Below are 17,722 nucleotides of genomic sequence, written 5' to 3' on the forward strand. Positions count from 1 at the left end.
TTAATAGTTTTATTTTTCCATTTAATCTTTGTGAGGTAAGAACTATCATTAACATCAGATTGCAAATGAAGAAATAGAGGCTTCAGAGAATGTATGGAAATTATTCATTCCCCAGTTATATAATTGATAAGGTAACAGAGGCAGGGTCTGAACTTACTCTGTGCGATTCCATGCCCTGTGTTTGTAGTACTTCATAACTTTGGAGAGTGCTGGTACAAGCATCAGTTTCTGGCCAGTAGTTCAATGTATGCTCTGTTGCAGCAAGAACTTCACCAGTAATAATGCATTTTCTTTTGCCTCTGTAAGTTTTTTGACATAGTACTAAACTAATTCATGTTTGCCTCAATTCTAGCCTATTTATATTACTTAATACCTTTTTTTTTTTTTTTTTTTTTTTTAAAGTAGGCTCCACACTGGATGTGGGACCTGAACTCATGACCCTGATGAGATAAAGGGTTCCAGGTTCTACCCACTGAGCCAGCCAGGCATCCCTTACTTAATTTGCCTAAAGATATGCGGCCAAATAAATATAGTCTTCTTTCTCATTTTTAATGTTAAAAGTAAGGAGTTTGCTTTTCCTAACCAGTACAGAAAACTTCTTAATGCAGAGAGGATAGGAATGAACTCTAGTGGTTACAGCTGAAACTCCCCCATTTTTTTTTCCCTCCCAAACCACTTAAGTGTAATCACTTTTGAAAATTTTTACTGGACTCAGTGAAGGTATGGGGTTGGAAATGGAATGTGGAATATCCATTCCATTTGATAGATTCCTGCTTAGACTTTGAGATGACTAATCCACCGCCGCTGCAATTGTCAATCTGATTTAATGCTACCACCCCCTTTCAGATGCCCGATCACTACCTGATCTACTTGTGTGTGTGTGTGTGTGTTTTAAATTCTTTAGATGCAGAGATTTTTAGAAATTTGGAAGGTGTTTTTGGCCTAAATTGCATTTTCAGGAATGCTTTACCACAGGCTCCCTGTTTGCCTTTACCAGCACTGGAGTCCTTGTTGAACCAGCTGTGTACAACAGCCAGGCAGAAACAACAATGGAAGGCTGGATGTGTTCTACTAACTTTGATAGTTTACTAAATACCTAGATGCTTTAACAGAAAAAAAATTTTTTTTAAAGATTTTATTTATTTATTTGTCAGAGAGACAGCGAGAGAGCACGTGCCAGCACAGGCAGGCAGAGTGGCAGGCAGAGACAGAGAAGCAGGCTCCCTGCCGAGCAAGGATCCCAATGTGGGACTCAATCCCAGCATGCTGGGATCATGAACTGAACCACCCAAGCGTCCCTACTTTAACAAAATTTTAATGAAACTATAATAAGATACAAAGGTATCTGTCAGGACAGTCTGTTTGGACCCTCAATTGACACACATGCATGAAATTAAATTGGGTAACATTTTTTTAAAGATTTTATTTATTAGCACGAGAGAGCGAGTGCAAGCTGGGGTGGGAACAGCAGGCAGGGGCGAAGCAGGCTCCCTGCTGAGCAGGGAGCTCAATGCCAGACTCTATATCACAAGTCCCTGGGATCATAACCTGAGCTGAAGGCAGACATTTAACTTGCTGAACTACCCAGGTACCCCTGATTTGGATAGCATTTAATAGACTCAACTCAGTGTAGTTTCTCAGAGGCTGCATTGAAGATGTGTGAAAAAGGAAATCTAAGTTGTCAAGTATTCAGTTTATGATGAGTTGTTTAATACAAATATTATAACCAGCACACTTTTGTTTTTAATAATGTCATATATGATCATTTTATTCTTACATTTTTTACTCTTTTGTTCATTTTTAAGATGGATATAAGAATCAACTGCTTTGAATTTTATTTAATGTTGTTGCACTGAAGGAAATGATGTAAAACGGGGTAGTGTTGCTAGTGTAATACACTCAGTTACTATTTTCCCTTTCTGTCAAGTGATAGGAGTTTTTTTTTTTTTTTTAAAGCATGTTTGATACCTAAAATATTCCGATTATTTGAGGTATGTTTTAATTTACTTCATGTAAAGCAATAGTCTCCAGGTTCCCGATTTGATTTTTCTCTCTTCAGCTGCCCTTGTCTCTCTTAACTCTTTTTCAGACATTTCTTAAATGGCTATCAGGCAATACTAGTAGAAGAAATACAGAAACTGTCCTAAGGAAAAGACCCATTTTGATGTATTTCAGATTTTCTTATGTGTATAGAAGAAAAACTTCAGCAGAGCTCAAGTTCTTATCTTCTTACGTTTCTCTTCTGGTATCTCCTTGTAAATGTCTGATCATCCTCCCAGTAATTGTCATTTTCTACAAACTTGTATGATTTCAGACTGTGTTGCAGCCCAGTGGGGTAGTGGAAAATCCCTTGCTCTGCATCTTTGGACAAGTCACATCACCTTTGTGTGCCTCAGCCTCCCTCTTTCCTAAAAATCAAGGGATTGGGCTAAATGATCTCTTTTGTTTTTGCTCCAAAATTAAGACCCTCTCTCTTCCCAGCAACATATTATTCCATCAAAAATTTCATTGTCTCTGGGGATTTGAGTCCCCAATTTGTGAAATGAAACTTCATTCTTGACATGTTTAATGGCATCTGCACAGTGTGCACAGAGTACCATCGCATATGACATTTGCTATATACAAAGCAGATTGTGGCCCCTCTTAACTTTTAGACAAGATTTCAAACACGAAGTTTCCCTCCTTTGTGTGTGCTTATAAATCCTCTTCATTACTGTAATGTGTGGCAGGTACCAAGTGTACAAAGTAGGGTAAAGACAAGATTTATTACTTCAAGGACATAAGGCAGTGATAAGAGACAAGTATATCTTGGTTTGCTCAGTGTGGACGAGAATATGTGTGATGCAGGGTAGCTACTGGCAAGGGTACCAACTCCGACTGAAGAAGGCGGGTGAGAGTGGAGGTGAGGCACTCAGTGATGCCCTTGTCGAGTCAGAAGTGACTCACATTTAGGTAAGTGGGAGGAGCAGGTTGTATTAACACAGGGAAGTAAGAGAGGAAAGTTTGGAAAACTACTGAAGGTTGTGTTTGTTTATATGGAAAAGGGAAGTCAGTGCCCTGAGCATAAAGAACTAAGAAATTTGAAATTAATCCTAAAGCATTAGGGAGCCCTTGAGGGATTTGAAGCAGAGAAGAACACAGTCAGATGTGTTTCTGGTGTTGTTTGAATTAAAACAGCTTTTATGAGACTTAAGGCATTCAGGAAATCAAGTCTCAGTAAAATTTGAGGTCTCACGTGCATTTTCCACTGATGTAGTTTTCTGAATTCTGCGTCTTGGAATACCTATTAAAGGTAACTCCCCTAATCTATAATACCCTTTTTAAGCCTTCCTGCTAGGGGTGATTATTGCTTTTAACTCCAACACCTTTGCTAGAGCTAATCTTTAATTTCTTATGGACTTATTTCCATATGCTTTGTTCTCTCAGGGTTACTCACTTGCAACCCTTTATGAAACATGCCTGCCCTTAAAAAACTTAATCTTAGACTGTGGTATGTGTATGCCTTGATGTGTGTTTGAGACTTGTTCCTGGCAGGATTTTGCGTTTAGCAGCAGATAAAAGTACAATTCTTCCTTTTGGGTGAATTTTGAGGTCTGTGGCCTGAATTGTGGTTGGAGATCACATCCTTCTATGTTCTTAACTTCTGAGCTCTTTTGGAGAGTGTAGTGTAGCCCACCTGTCTGTAGAGGCTTAATGCTGCCATGAGCCTTTGCTACGCTCTACCAGAGCCAGAGCTAATTTTCACTTAGTGAGATAGTCATTTTTCAGACAGTCCCATCAAGACTCCATTTTTTGATATGAACAGCAATTAATTCTTAGTGTAAATAGGCACAAGTGTGACCTTGTCCACTCCTTCAGCTGAAGAGATTGAATGTAGCTTTTCAAAAAAGTTTGAAGTGGCAAGTATCTAATTTTCAGGTTTAATGTTTATAGTCCTGGGTCAGTAATTGACAAGTGATAGAAGTTGTTCAATGGTGATCTTGCCAGTGGGAGATTTTTCAAATGTCCTTAGTTTACTAAAGAAGGAATTGCTTTGTTCATTTATAGACCTTATCTCTAATCTGTTGGTATTAATGTCCACTGTCACTGATCTTTCCTTGATGAATCAGAGCGAAATGAGAGCAGTTGTGTTTTTGGACAAAGGCATTGCGAGGGACTTCTATTAAAAGCAATGTACTGGGATTTTAAACTTCGCTTTTTACGTGTAATAAAGTTCTAATTCTTATCCATAAGATATTTTCAATCCATAAGATATTTTCATTTCTTTTAATTCTATGTATTTTGATATACTTGTGTTTTGATAGCCCATTCTTAATATAGGTTACTTGTCCTTGAATGTTTAATATATAATCAGTTTTAGTTGCTGATGAAGAAATGAGTTTTTAATTACAAGGAATACATTGTGTTTCAAACTATTCCATTTTGAAGACCTAATTACTTTGATAAATCTATTTTTATCTCTGTTTTGTCCAGTGTGATCTCATTTGTGAAGAACAATTTGAGAAACTATTGGCTAGAGCATTTATTTGCCTGGTACTCCTAACTGCTTCCCTTCCTTCCCCTCAAGAAAGCTCAGTATTGCTTGTCTTTGTTTATTATATCACTTGTAGGGTTGTGAGAAATTCCAAAATAAACCTGAATTTTAAATTGCTATCTTTGGAGTAGATTGGTGTTCAGTGTTGTACTCCCTGTATCATCTTTAAATATTTAAATTGCAGACTCTCTGGCTGCCTCTTAAATTAGATCCTTCACTTAGTAGTTTTGACATTTCATAACCTTGCTCCTCAGGCATTAAATATTCACCTGTTTAAATGGCAGTGAAAATTTAAAATCCGAACCCATTCTATTAATCCAGTGAATGTAGATTTGGAGAACAGCTTGCAGTTGGTGAAGGAAGAAGCTGTTTTGACCCCACTGGGACATATGCTGGAGGTTCATTGGATTGAAGTATTTCTAATACATAATTTGCCATAAAACAAAACCATCTCTTGGGTCTTCTCCAAGATGTTTTAACTTTAAAGAACCATAAAAATAGTTTTAACACTTTGAGGTTTAAGATAGTTCAGGAGTGGTTCTTGTAGTGATTCAAGGCACCAGTATAAGCTTTACATCCACAGAGAAATCAGAATGGAGAAGCTTGCTGCTAATTGCTAGATAAAAAATTCCGTCTGGAAGCCTATTTGAATCTCCAAATACAAGTCCTTATCCTACTGGGGGAGTCTTCTTCCTACTTGGATCTAAGTATATTCTGTGGATAATCTTTAGAGGTAGAAGAAGAAGAAGCAGAAGAGGAATCCTAACCACTAGACCACCAGGGAGCGTCCATAGAAGAAGCAGAAGAGGAAGAAGAAGAAATATTTTCTTGTTTTAGAAAGGAGGATGTTATTGATAGTGACATCTTTGATAGAGCAGGGGAGGGGCCTGTTAATCCTGAGAAACAGAGGTGTAGGGGTGAGACTTGACCCCTTGGTCTGGGAGAGGGATGGTCGCCCTTTTTTGTACTTTAATTTCTTGGAAGTGGATGAGGGGGTAGAGTGGAGATACATTGCTCATTTAATTCATTCTAAGAGTCAGAAAGTAATAAAATTAATTTAAAAAATTCTAATTATCGTGCAGTGTCTGCAGTGAATCTCAATTAGTGACCGCTCATTCTTGGGAGAGGTTACTTTTTAGAAATATTAATGGAAAATGAAATAAAATAACTTTGACTTACCTATAATTTCTAGTGTCATCCTCTTTTCTTCTGTCTTAGCTCAATTTCACCATGTGTGTGGTGTGTGTAAGAAACAGCCAAGATTCATTGAATTTTACCAAACTTTCAGAACAAAAGTTCCTATAGTGTGGTAAATTGTAGAAAGAAAACGGGACAAGGCTACAAGGACATGGGGTCAGAAGATCATAGTTTGAATCCAGGGGTATGTAACATTAGGCATGTTATTTACCTGTTTGCCCAGCTATAAAATACTAAGGTGTGCCTTACCTACCACAAACAAAACACTCTATTGAAAATGCTTTTACATGGTGAAGTTTTATAAGTCCTATGTGTAAATTAAATGGAAATATTATTTGTTACTACTGTGAATTTATATGCAATGTAGTTACCTCTGTCCTGCCTGTGGTGATGGGAACCAGTTTCTGACAAAGTTACTGAAAAATACTCTTTTGCAGAGGCTTAGTATTGATTCTTGGAGCCCTTTTAATGTGCCTGTATTCTAAAAATGTACCCAGGATTGCTTTTAATCAGGTATGGTAGGACATGCAGACATGGAAGTTATCATTATGAAGGAAGAAGTTTATAGTTAAAGATCTTTAAAAACAGCGTATGTCAGCATGACATGTAGGGTCACATAGGGAGGCATCAGGGATGGTCAGTCAGGAGGGCAGAGCATGGCCCAGAGCCTTTACTAGAGTTCCTTGTGGAAAGGAAATGGGGAAAGCAGAGTAGGTGTGCTGAATAAGTTTAGCACTAGTTAGTGTGAATAATTTTGGACGATTCTAGCTTGGTGGGGGGTAGTTGTCAGGCATCTGGCCCTGGGGTGAGGACAGGGGGAATAGGTGTGGTATGTGAGAATTTGATAAAGGAGTTAGGGGTGTTGGCTCTGAATTGGTTGTTTATATCAAAGGCATGTTCTTGGGGGTCATTTACTGTCTCCCAGGAAGTAGCTATACCTGGGAGGGGCAGTCTCTCCAGGACCAAGGCCCCAGATTCTAGAGCATCAACAGAAAATAAAATATTGTCAATACAAGCTGAGAATTAAAGAAGCAATGTAAACTTAAGACCAGACATTGAAGAAACAAAAAAAAGCAGATAACATAACTGACCCAAGTATGTTTTCAAAGCTTTTATATAAGCACTAAATATAAACCCGTTTTCCTAAATATATTTTAGGATAACTTTTAAAACACTCCACCCACACACCTCTGAAATGCACAGAGCAGTAAATGTCACTGCATGAGTAAATTATTCTGGAACACAGTAATGGATTCAGGTTACTTTCAACTTTAATGGTCTGTGTCTTTACCTATATTCTCAGATGCTTGTAGAGATAAATAATATTTATAGTCACCTAGGTTTTTTAGGTTCTGTGTTAAGAATTTTATGTGGATTAGAAATTATTTTGTTAATTATTCCTAATAACCATACAAAGAAGGTACAGTTACGTGATAATAGACTTACATAATTTATGCAAGTTCACAGAACCTTTAATGAATGGCATGTAGTTTTGAGCCCAGGCATAATGGTTAGAGAGCTGTCACCCTAGAACTACATTACCTCACCCCTTGCTTAAGCTCATGGAGTGGCTGCCTGCCTTGTTACAAGGCCTGCTTCATCAGCCCTTGGAAGGGAGCCTCCCAGCTTTGGAAAATGTACAGATGCTTACTCTGGTGCCCGTGGGAAGTGGCTCTTCCTAAAGGGAACGCTTGTGTCACATGACCTGGAGCAGCCAAACAGTTGACTTGCTGAGCGCTCCCTGCACTGAAAGCAAGTTTAAGTGGTAGGATTTTTAGCTTACCCTGATAATTGAGAATTGTGCTTTAGAAAAGAAACTGGTTATTCATTTTTTTTTATACCACTGAGTGCATGTGTAATTCATTTGCTTTGTTTTTTCAGTTTATAGCAGTCCCAAGACTAGATTCCACTTGAATTATTTTGGTGATCATTTGGAATTTGCCTTCATTTCTTACTTTCCACTTACATTTAAGTTCCCCAGTCTTCATTCTTCTTAAGTGTTTAGGCGTAGAAACAAAGCACATGTGAATAGTCACCTATCTGCTCTCTACCACTATTCCAAATTCCTTGTATGTATAGGACAGGACAGTGCTCATTTGACTTCAGATACCGTGTTTGGACCAACAGGTGTATTTTCACTTGTTAATGAGCAAATTTGTTGAATAAAGGATAAGAATATTAAATGTTAACACTGGTGGAGCAGAGATAAAAGATAGCAAGACTGTTATAAAGGAGTATAAATCCTGCCCCCCCCCCCCCAAAAGCCAAAAATAAAAAAGCTGATAACACTGTGGACATAATTTAAACCATGGAGAAAATATTTGAAAATACCAAAAGCTTGTTTAAATTGAAAAGATGATTTTTGTTGTTGCTTTTGTAATGAGCAATGGACTAGATTGGTGGATACTAATAGATAAAAGAAGTAAGCAGAACTTGTCATGTTATGGTACCTGAACAAATCAGAGTTAGACCCACTGGCCATTTTTATGAATGATCTGAAAAATGGGGGTATGTTGTGAAGTTCTTGCAGTTAGATAGTCCAGGAAAGCTCAGAATTAATCCAGAGGCAATGTGGTAAGGAATAGCACATGAGACTTAAAGCTATCTGAAAAATGGCAGAGATAGTTTTAAAGCAAAGGGCTGTCAATTATAATTTGGGCAAGCTCTTGATGACTGCCTGAACTGTCCCTTAAATCCTGTGGTCTACAAAGCTGGTATGAACCCACAGGATCAGTGGGGTATGAGTTGGGTTTTACTCAGCAAATATCCAAGCATCTATCACATGCCAAGATATTGAGGATGATCATTATAAGAAAAAGAGCTGTAGTTCCTTAGGGCATGGAGCTTACATGAAGAATGTTAATTACAAATAACTACAGGCAGCCTTATTTTGTCTTCCATCCTTCTAGAATTCTGGACACTATGTCTTAAAGAGAGGAAGATTTTTGAAAGGATGGTAGGTAGAGGCAATAAAGGGACTTAAGACCCTTTGGAAAGGGGCGCCTGGGTGGCTCAGTGGGTTAAAGCCTCTGCCTTCGGCTCAGGTCATGATCCCAGGGTCCTGGGATCGAGCCCCGCGTGGGGCTCTCTGCTCAGCGGGGAGCCTGCTTCCCTTCCTCTCTCTCTGTCTGCCTCTCTGCCTGCCTGTGATCTCTGTCTGTCAAATAAATAAAAATAAAATCTTTTTTTTTTTTTTTTTTAAAGATTTTATTTATTTATTTGACAGAGAGAGATCACAAGTAGACAGAGAGGCAGGCAGAGAGAGAGGGAGGGAAGCAGGCTCGCTGCCGAGCAGAGAGCCCGATGCGGGACTCGATCCCAGGACCCCGAGATCATGACCTGAGCCGAAGGCAGCGGCTTAACCCACTGAGCCACCCAGGCGCCCAAAAATAAAATCTTTAAAAAAAAAAAAAAGACCCTTTGGAAAAACAACACTACAGAGACTTGTGGACAAGAAAACAATAAGCAAAGAATGGCAAGGGATGTAACTCATTCAAGTGCTTAAATTTCCAAGAGTTAGGGATGATAGAAAGTTATTTTGGTATACAAAAAGGCATACTTACTGATAATAGGATGACTTTTTAGAAACGTTGTACCACCACCAGCAGAGATGGAAGAGCCTCAAAAACAGGTCACAAAAATGTGTTGGATGAATTTAGAGTCCTTAAACTTAATTATTGAGCCTACATTCCTAGTTTATGGGTTTGGCCCCACTGAGGACAACATATTGCTGTGCTGTGTGGTTTGTTTTGAAAACTTGCAAACGTAGGGATAAATACTCTCTTTTCTCTCCCCCAGGGGAGTGGCATTTCCCATTTGTTGAGCATTTCTTCAGAAATGAGTAAAACTGTGAATGCCAGACTTGCTTTAACTTCTTTGTTTGTTATGTACTCCGTATGGAAAAGCTGCTAACTTTAGACAGTCTTTGAATTTTTGAAGGGAGGTAATTGAGTGTGTGTAGATGCTTAATTCCATTTTCCTTTCCTAGGTTTCCTATGCTCGCCCAAGTTCGGCTTCTATCAGAGATGCCAATTTGTATGTCAGTGGACTTCCAAAAACAATGACCCAGAAGGAGTTGGAGCAGCTTTTTTCACAATATGGACGCATCATTACTTCTCGTATTCTTGTTGACCAGGTCACCGGTAAGTAGGCAGCTGCTCCAGACAATCTTTGACACTTTCTAAGTGGCAGACTGTGAAATACTCTGCCTTTCCATACAGTGATCTTGCCTCTGGAACACATCAAAGGTATATGTGGACCAGAAAACACAATTTTCTTTGGGAATTGTTCATAAATCTGCATGGATAAAAATAGATTGTGGAGTGGGGTGAGCGAGCTTGCGTCATTTGTACCCTGAAGGGGCAGGTTTGAAGTCTGTTTTATGGCATGTAATAAATTTGTAGATGATATAATCCTCATTTCCAAGCTTCTGCGTGAAAAAAGCCCTTATCCTCCTCGTAAAGTACTCCTTCTAATAAATAGTCTTTTTTCTTGTAAAAAGCATAGTTTAATGCAGCAGAATGTACCTTGTTCTCTAAGGGAGGATGACCCTGTGTCCACACTAGCTGTTCAGGCTGGTTTCTAGGTCCATCCCGTGTTACGCGGGCATGTGTAAGAGTTTGACATTTTGAATATTAAAAATTTATTTTATGCCTGGTATAACTTTTGACCAAACTGAAATGAGGAGACTAACAGGTTCATTAAAACTTTTGTAAGGGTGCTCTTCTGCCAAAGCTTTTAAAGAAAAGCTAGCTATATAGGTTTGACCATGGATTTTAAGAATAAATTATAATTTTTTATTAGAAAAACAATCCTTATTCTTTTTAAAAACAGTGGAAATAGAGAAACACGGTAAGGAGGGGAAAATTAGCTTATTACCATATACTGAAGCAGTCACATTAAGATTTTGGGGGAAAACATAGATAGATTTTCCTCTTTAATTTTGTGTTTCTTCCTTTTCTTTCCTCTCACTTGCCCTGTTTTCTTTCTCTTTTTTTCTCTCTCTCCTACTACCGTAAGAGGAGATGTATCATCGTGTATTACGATGTCTGTTTTTTTCTAAAGGAAGCAGTGGATAATCTCTTATCATCCTTTGTATTTCTGTGGGTCTGTTATTTCTCCTCTTCCACTTCTGATTTTGAGTCTTCTCTCTTTTTTGTGTTGATGTATATGGCTAGAGGTTTATCAGTTTGTGGATCTTTTCAAAGAAGTGGCTCCTCGTTTTCCTGATCTGTTCTATTGTGTCTTTAGTTTCTATATATCATTTATTTCTGCTCTAATCTTAAAAAAAAAAAAAATCCAACGGGGGCAGTAGATTAACTACAGAATAAAAATCAGGTCAAGTTTTTAATTCTTCAAGTGAAGATCTGAGTTTGAACACAAGCCGTCATGTTCTGCTCCCCTGTGCTGTTAATGGGCCTCACACATAAGCAGCAGCATCCTTAAGAGTTTTGGGTAGAAAGATATCTACCTTCAATACATGCTTGGGAGAATGGCCTATAGGTTTGGCTGTATGAAGAAAATGTAGTCTAGGGAAGAAATATTAAAAAAAACCCTGCCTTTTCATCATAGCTGCATTTTGTAATCATCCATGTATGTTCTGTCACTTTGCTGTATCACACAGACTGTCAGTTAAATAGAAGAAATCCAGGTCTAGCAATCCAGATAAATTTGCTTAAAGCAACAGAAATAACTTTTTTTTTTTGGGTTCACATCATTCATGCTTTTTAATTCATCATTCTTAATGAGAAGTTGGTGAGTGGAGAGTAGATTTCACTTTCTTTTTTTAAAGATTTTATTTGACAGACAGAGATCACAAGTAGGCATAGAGGCAGGCAGAGACAGAGAGAGGAGGAAGCAGGCTCCTCGCTGAGCAGGGAGCCCGATGTGGGGCTCAATCCCAGGATCCCAGGATCATGACCTGAGCCGAAGGCAGAGGCTTTAACCCACTGAGCTACCCAGGCACCCCTTGATTTCACTTCTGATACAGAAGTCCCATCTCTTAAAGGTGGGCATTATACCAAGCCTTTCGGTTATTTTCTCTATCTCTCTCTCTTTCTTTCTTTCTTTCTTTTTTTTTTTTTTGAATAAGATTTACTTATATCAGAGAGAGCAAGCATATGAGAGCCTGTACTCATAAGTGGGTAGAGGGACAGAGGGAGAGAATCTCAAGCAGACTCCCCACTGAGTACCAAGCCAGACTTTGGGTTCCATCTCACGACTCATGATATCATGACCTGAGCCGAAACTAAGAGTCAGATGCTTAATTGATTGAGCCAGCCAGGCAACCCTCTTTGTGTTTTTCTTTTTCTTTCTTTCTTTTTTTTTAAATTTTATTATTTATTTGACAGAGAGATCACCTGTAGGGAGAGAGGCAGAGAGAGAGATCGAGAGAGAGAGATCGAGAGAAACAGGCTCCCCGCTGAGCAGAGAGCCCGATGTGGGGCTTGATCCCAAGACCCTGAGATCATGACCTGAGCCAAAGGCAGAGGCTTAATCCACTGAGCCCCCCAGGCACCCCTCTTTGGGTTTTTCTGATACATGCTCAAGTTAGAGGACCTCAGATTTGGGTGACTCAGCCTGTGTGGAGGCTATTGCAGTGCTAACCTAATGCTTTCCTCATGGAACAGTTAAGTTCTAGGGATTATTAATTCTTCATGTTAGTGGATAGCTAAAAGAATATATTTACTATCATTTCACCATTTTATCTTTAATCTTTCTACTTAAGACTTTCAAGGCGAAATTATTCCGTTTATCTGAAATGGAAAAGAAAACCGTGAAATTTTGTCAGTTATCAGGTAGTAATAATGTACAACTGATAATAAATAGGAAAGGAAAAGTGGTATGGGCTGAAGAAATGCCTCTCCACCTTAGAAAAAAATTCTACACCAGTGAACTTACACAGAGTTAATTACAAAGCAAGTAGAACTTCATTCTTTTTTAAAGTTCCTATAAATCATGATGGTTGAGTACATTTTCTCAGCCTATCTTTCTCAATAACCTCTCATTCCAGTCTTCATTTATATGCTCTGAATCATCTAGATTTTTCTAGCTACTAGTCCTAAGCTAGCACAGCTAGTACCAATTTGCTTGCCAAGAAAGTGTTTTCTCTACAACTGTTTATTTCCGGATGGCCAGCTATGGCTACCTCAGCTAGCCCATTAAAGCTAATTAAATGGAATGCGTTGGGTTTTTCTCTGCCATTTTTCAAAAGCTGGATGGGTATTTGGCCATCCCCCTGCTTCCCTATTCTTGTCTCTCAGAGTGGGGAGAGAGCATGAGACAGAGAACGGCATTTCCATAGGAGTAATACTGCTAGAGCCAGAAAACTTTGAGGCTTTATTTCTGTTTTCTTTATTTTAAAAATGTAGGTCTTCTTTTATCCCTTTTTCTCCTTATAATATTGTTTCTCTCATAAAGTTTAGCTAGTTAAAACCAGTGGGGGGAGTTTCAGGGAACCAGAAAAGCTTCTTCAGACATTTTTCTTAGGCCAGTATCTTTTGTAATATTATTAAGTAGAATTTTATTATTTAAAAATTTAGCTGAAATATCTTACAACCACTGTGATGTATTTTTAGCATAGATTTTTAGAATTTTTAGTAAATGCCTGGTTCTGTTCTCCCCCTTACAAGAAAGGAAGCTACTGTGCCCTTCATTACTGAGCTGCTTATCTGATACCATAATTTGAGAAGTAGAAATCAGGCATGCTATTGTTGACATTATTAAAGACAAGGGAGTCTGTGGGGGAGAGAGAAGGCAGCAGGTCAGGAGAACATGGATATATTTGCGTGCTTTCTATTTGTCTAGGCTTATTGGTAGGCATGTAATGGTGGGTATTCAGATTGTGTAGGTGCATTAAAAAATACAAAACTGGGATTCTAGATTGAATTGCTACTAAGGTAATGTGAAACTTTCCTCCTCCTGTGGTTTTGTGGCAGATGTTCTATGTGGTTGAAGACATGTTTTTGAGAAGGAAAAATTAATTTATCCTTTCTTCTCTCCCTCCCTTCTCCTTCCGCTCCCTCTTTCCCAAATCCTTACCCAAATCTACCAATAGGCATATCAAGGGGTGTAGGGTTTATTCGATTTGACAAGCGGATTGAGGCAGAAGAAGCTATCAAAGGCCTAAATGGCCAGAAACCTCCTGGTGCCACAGAGCCAATCACTGTAAAGTTTGCTAATAATCCAAGCCAAAAAACCAATCAGGCCATCCTTTCCCAGCTGTACCAGTCTCCAAACAGAAGGTATCCAGGACCACTAGCTCAGCAGGCACAGCGTTTTAGGTAAGTCTGGTCTGGTTCTTATGCCCAGCTACTACACTCAGAACTCTCAGGTTCACTGTGTAGTACTTCTGTTGAAAGGATTCTGGCTTGTTCTTACTGTTGCTGGTGGTGTTTTCTTTCTATTTCTTACGGGGTTAGAGAAAACATATTTGGGGTGTAGTGTCTTTTGCTAATACTGAAGGTGGTAACAAAAAAGGACAGCAAGCTATATATAGCAGTCATTCTTCAGTGGGGAATAATTGTGCCCCTTGGGACATTTGGGAGCATCCAGAGACATTACGTGGGCATAACTTGGGTGCAGCTCCTCCTGGCATCTGCTGGGTAGAGATCAGGGATGCTGCTGAACGTCCTGCAGTGTACAGCATAACCCCCAACAGCAGCAAATGGTCTAACCCCAGACATCAATCGTATGAGGTTGAGAAGCCCTGATCTATGGAATGCTGGGTTCTTTCTGTTTCCAGTGCTTCTGATTTCCCCTTTCTAGTTTTTTTTTTTTTCCTTTTCTTGGTAAGATTTTATTCTTGTAGTTCAGCTTTTAGGTCAAGCTCTTTCAGTTACTTTGTTTTATAATGTGTACACCACTAAGGAGATAAAACCTATGTGAAAACATTAAGTTTCTACAAATGGATCCCTATCCCCTTTTAAAATTTTTATTTCTTATATTTTAGGGGTTGGCAAACCTCCTCCGTAAAGGGCTGGATAGTAAATATTTTAGGCTTTGGGGGTCATGGTCTCTGTAGCATATAGATCTTTTTTTAAACAGCTCTTTAAAAATGTAAAAGCCATTCTTCACTCCTGGGCGATACAGAAGCAGATGGCAGTGTGGATTTGGCCTGTGGGTGGTAGTTTTCAGACCCCTGTATAGTCCGTAGAATGACTATGCATCTTCAGCCCAAAGAAGACATTCTATCTTGTAGATAGGCATAAATATTTTAATTTTTCAAGTTTTAATTTAAATCTGGGGTAACAAACAAATCAAGAGTCATTATAAAAACATCTCCGATCTGCATGTGAGAATAGTGACTTTAAGACATTAAGCACAGCACAAAGAACTTCTGGTTTCATAAGCAAAGCTACCCAGTTTTGTTTTTTTTTTTTTTCCTAGAACATTTTTTAATATCCTTTTTGGCCATATGGTGTACTGCAGCCGTAATTCCATCTAACCCCATGCTAATTTTTTTTTTTTTTTTAAATCCCATGTGCATTATCAGTTTTCTTTTCTTTCCTTGCAGGGGCAGAATAGTTACTTACCAAAAATAGGATCATAAATGTAGCTTAATGAGGAGTTTGGTTTTCTTTTTTTTTTCTTTTCAGATTTTATTTATTTGACAGAGAGAGAGAGAGAGATCACAAGTAGGCAGAGAGGCAGGCAGAGAGAGATGGGGAAGCAGGCTCCTTGCTGAGCAGAGAGCCTGATGCAGGCCTTGATCCCAGGACCCTGAGATCATGACCTGAGGCAAAGGCTTAACCCACTGAGCCACCCAGGCACCCTGAGGAGTTATGTTTTTGAGCTTAAATCATATGCATTTTTTTCATTTGGGTATTTAGGAGTGCCAAAGAATAGAGATGAAATTGGTGAAATACCTGCTTTCAAAAAAATACTCAGTTGTGTCACGTGAGGTGTGAGAAAGTAATTCACCATAAACTCCACGTTCAGTTCCTACTTAGGCTGGCTTTTGCCCTGGCAGTAGAGATGGGACTGTCGAAAGGATCCATCTAAAACTGGACAACTGGGTTACCCAGTTGATTGAGCCTGTGTATACTCTCTGTTTTAAACTTTGCGATGTTTAAAAAAAACAACAGCAACAATAACAAAAAACCCCCCCCCAACACCAACACATTGTCAGGAAACACTGCTTCCCATGACTGTGGTGGGTACTCCAGGCCATGGCTGCAGGGGGAGAGATGCATTGGAGCAGCTTGGTAATAGCCCTTGTAGAGAAAAATCTCACAAAACCAATTTTTGGGGGTTTTTTGTTTGTTTCTTTAAAACTCCGCCTATAGGTTTCCTGTGTGACATCTTAAAGTAAATAATATTTCCTGCAAATTTTGTGCAAACTTGAAGGAAGTTTAGAGGTGTTTCCTGGACAGCCTATCCAGGTAACCTCTTTGGGGTCTAGAAAAGTTTTGAGCTTACATAGAGGGAGGCTCTTTGAGACTTATTGGTTGATTTCAACCCTGTGAAAATATAAAATGTTTGATGGTAATGGAAAGCTGTGTTCGTTTTACATTGTTAGTTTTTTCCTGGTGTTCCCCACTGTAAGCTCTGATTTCATTTCATGGTAGTTATTAAGTAAAACTGTGTATTGAGGGTCAAGACTGAATGATGAGGAAGATCAGACGAGAGGTCTGAGGTGGCAGGATCTGCAGGGCAATGCCTGATCATTGAAATGGTGAGGCCCACTGAGACTTCCAGACCAGGCTTCTAACTGCTGTGTCTGCACACAACCCCACCCAGCCCACTCCTGCATGCTCCGTGCTTCTTACTTGTGGGTTGGGAAAGCTTTCAAGTATGTTCTCATGGTCACATTTAATATCTTTCTAAATACCTTTCTGCTCATCCTTTGCTTTTATCTTTTTGTTCCATATGTTATTAACTTGAAATTCTTCCTTGACTGCTAGAAAAAGAAATTCTGAAATCGGGAATAAGAACTGTCTGTTGTAAGGGAAACTGGGTTTCAGAAAACAGAAGATTCGTTTCTGATTCCTGACTTTCGTTTCTACTGCCCTCCATTGCTTCCTTAAACCTCTGTGTGGATAATAAGTAATGAACTAGTCTTTGAGCTAAGTGAAAGTGCTTGGTCTAGACCCAGTGTTGGAAGAAATTGGGAGACTTTATTCCTAGAATTCAGGTTTAACCTGGTATATGCTTGGTTGCTTTTAATACTTTAAAAACTTGGTGTTATTACCTTAACCTTGTCCCTCTTCTGTTGAATTAAGGTTGAATCTACTTTCTCTTTACAAAGACTGTTGAATTAAAGTACTTGCTTCTTATGTTGGTATTTTGCTCTTCTCTCACTCAGGTTTGGATCATTGCAGGAATATTTTGTCCCTGACATCTGTGTCCTAAGGCCTTTACTTTGGCACCTTCCAGTAAACAGTGCATTTCTCACTCTGTTTTTTATGTCGTCATAGTACCTTGGGAGTTCAAGGAGACTGGAGAATACAAGTTCTAAGTATTATAATAATAGTCAAGGATATTTTTAATACTCAGGAAATGCACCATATCTTTTAAAGTCAGAAAAATGTAAAACCCATGCAATAAGGGTTAAGTTTAAAAGTGGGATTGTGAAGTTTATGGCTCAGTCAACCTATAGGAATAGAGAATTTTTTAACATGAACACTGCCGATCTAATATGTTTACTTAATTGAGTACAGTTATTCAAAATAAAATCATCTTGATTTATTGGGATGGATAATATAATTCAAGCCCCTTAAGCATATTTTTTAGGACACGGTGTCAGAATTAAGCTTTTGGCCAAATTTTTCATCTCTCTTCTTGTGGAGCAGCTTTAATTTTATTGAATGTGATCTAGTCTAATGGCCTGTGTGCCTGCTTCTGTAAGTCTTTATGCATTTTTAAAGGAGCCTTTTAAATCCATGCTTGTGTTGTGTTGAAGGCATGTGCTGGTTGCTACTCCTATAATTTCCTTTTGGAAGAAACTGGTATCAGTCCTCCTGAATAATTTTTTTTTTTTTTCTTAGAGGA

At 38.7% G+C, this 17,722-nt stretch overlaps 1 protein-coding gene across 4 annotated transcripts in view; it reads left to right on the top strand.

The window, feature by feature from the left end:
• ELAVL2 (ELAV like RNA binding protein 2) overlaps positions 1–17,722 on the top strand; it is a 143,288-nt gene that overhangs the window by 120,708 nt on the left and 4,858 nt on the right. For all 4 annotated transcript variants that reach the window (XM_046021697.1, XM_046021696.1, XM_046021694.1 and 1 more), the window contains exons 4-5: positions 9,720–9,873; positions 13,788–14,013. In XM_046021697.1, coding sequence (XP_045877653.1) covers positions 9,720–9,873; positions 13,788–14,013 — 380 coding nt within the window. The remainder of the gene's footprint in view (positions 1–9,719; positions 9,874–13,787; positions 14,014–17,722) is intronic.

This window comes from Meles meles, chromosome 11 (assembly GCF_922984935.1).
Source record: "Meles meles chromosome 11, mMelMel3.1 paternal haplotype, whole genome shotgun sequence".
NCBI classification, from domain to species: Eukaryota; Metazoa; Chordata; class Mammalia; order Carnivora; family Mustelidae; genus Meles; species Meles meles.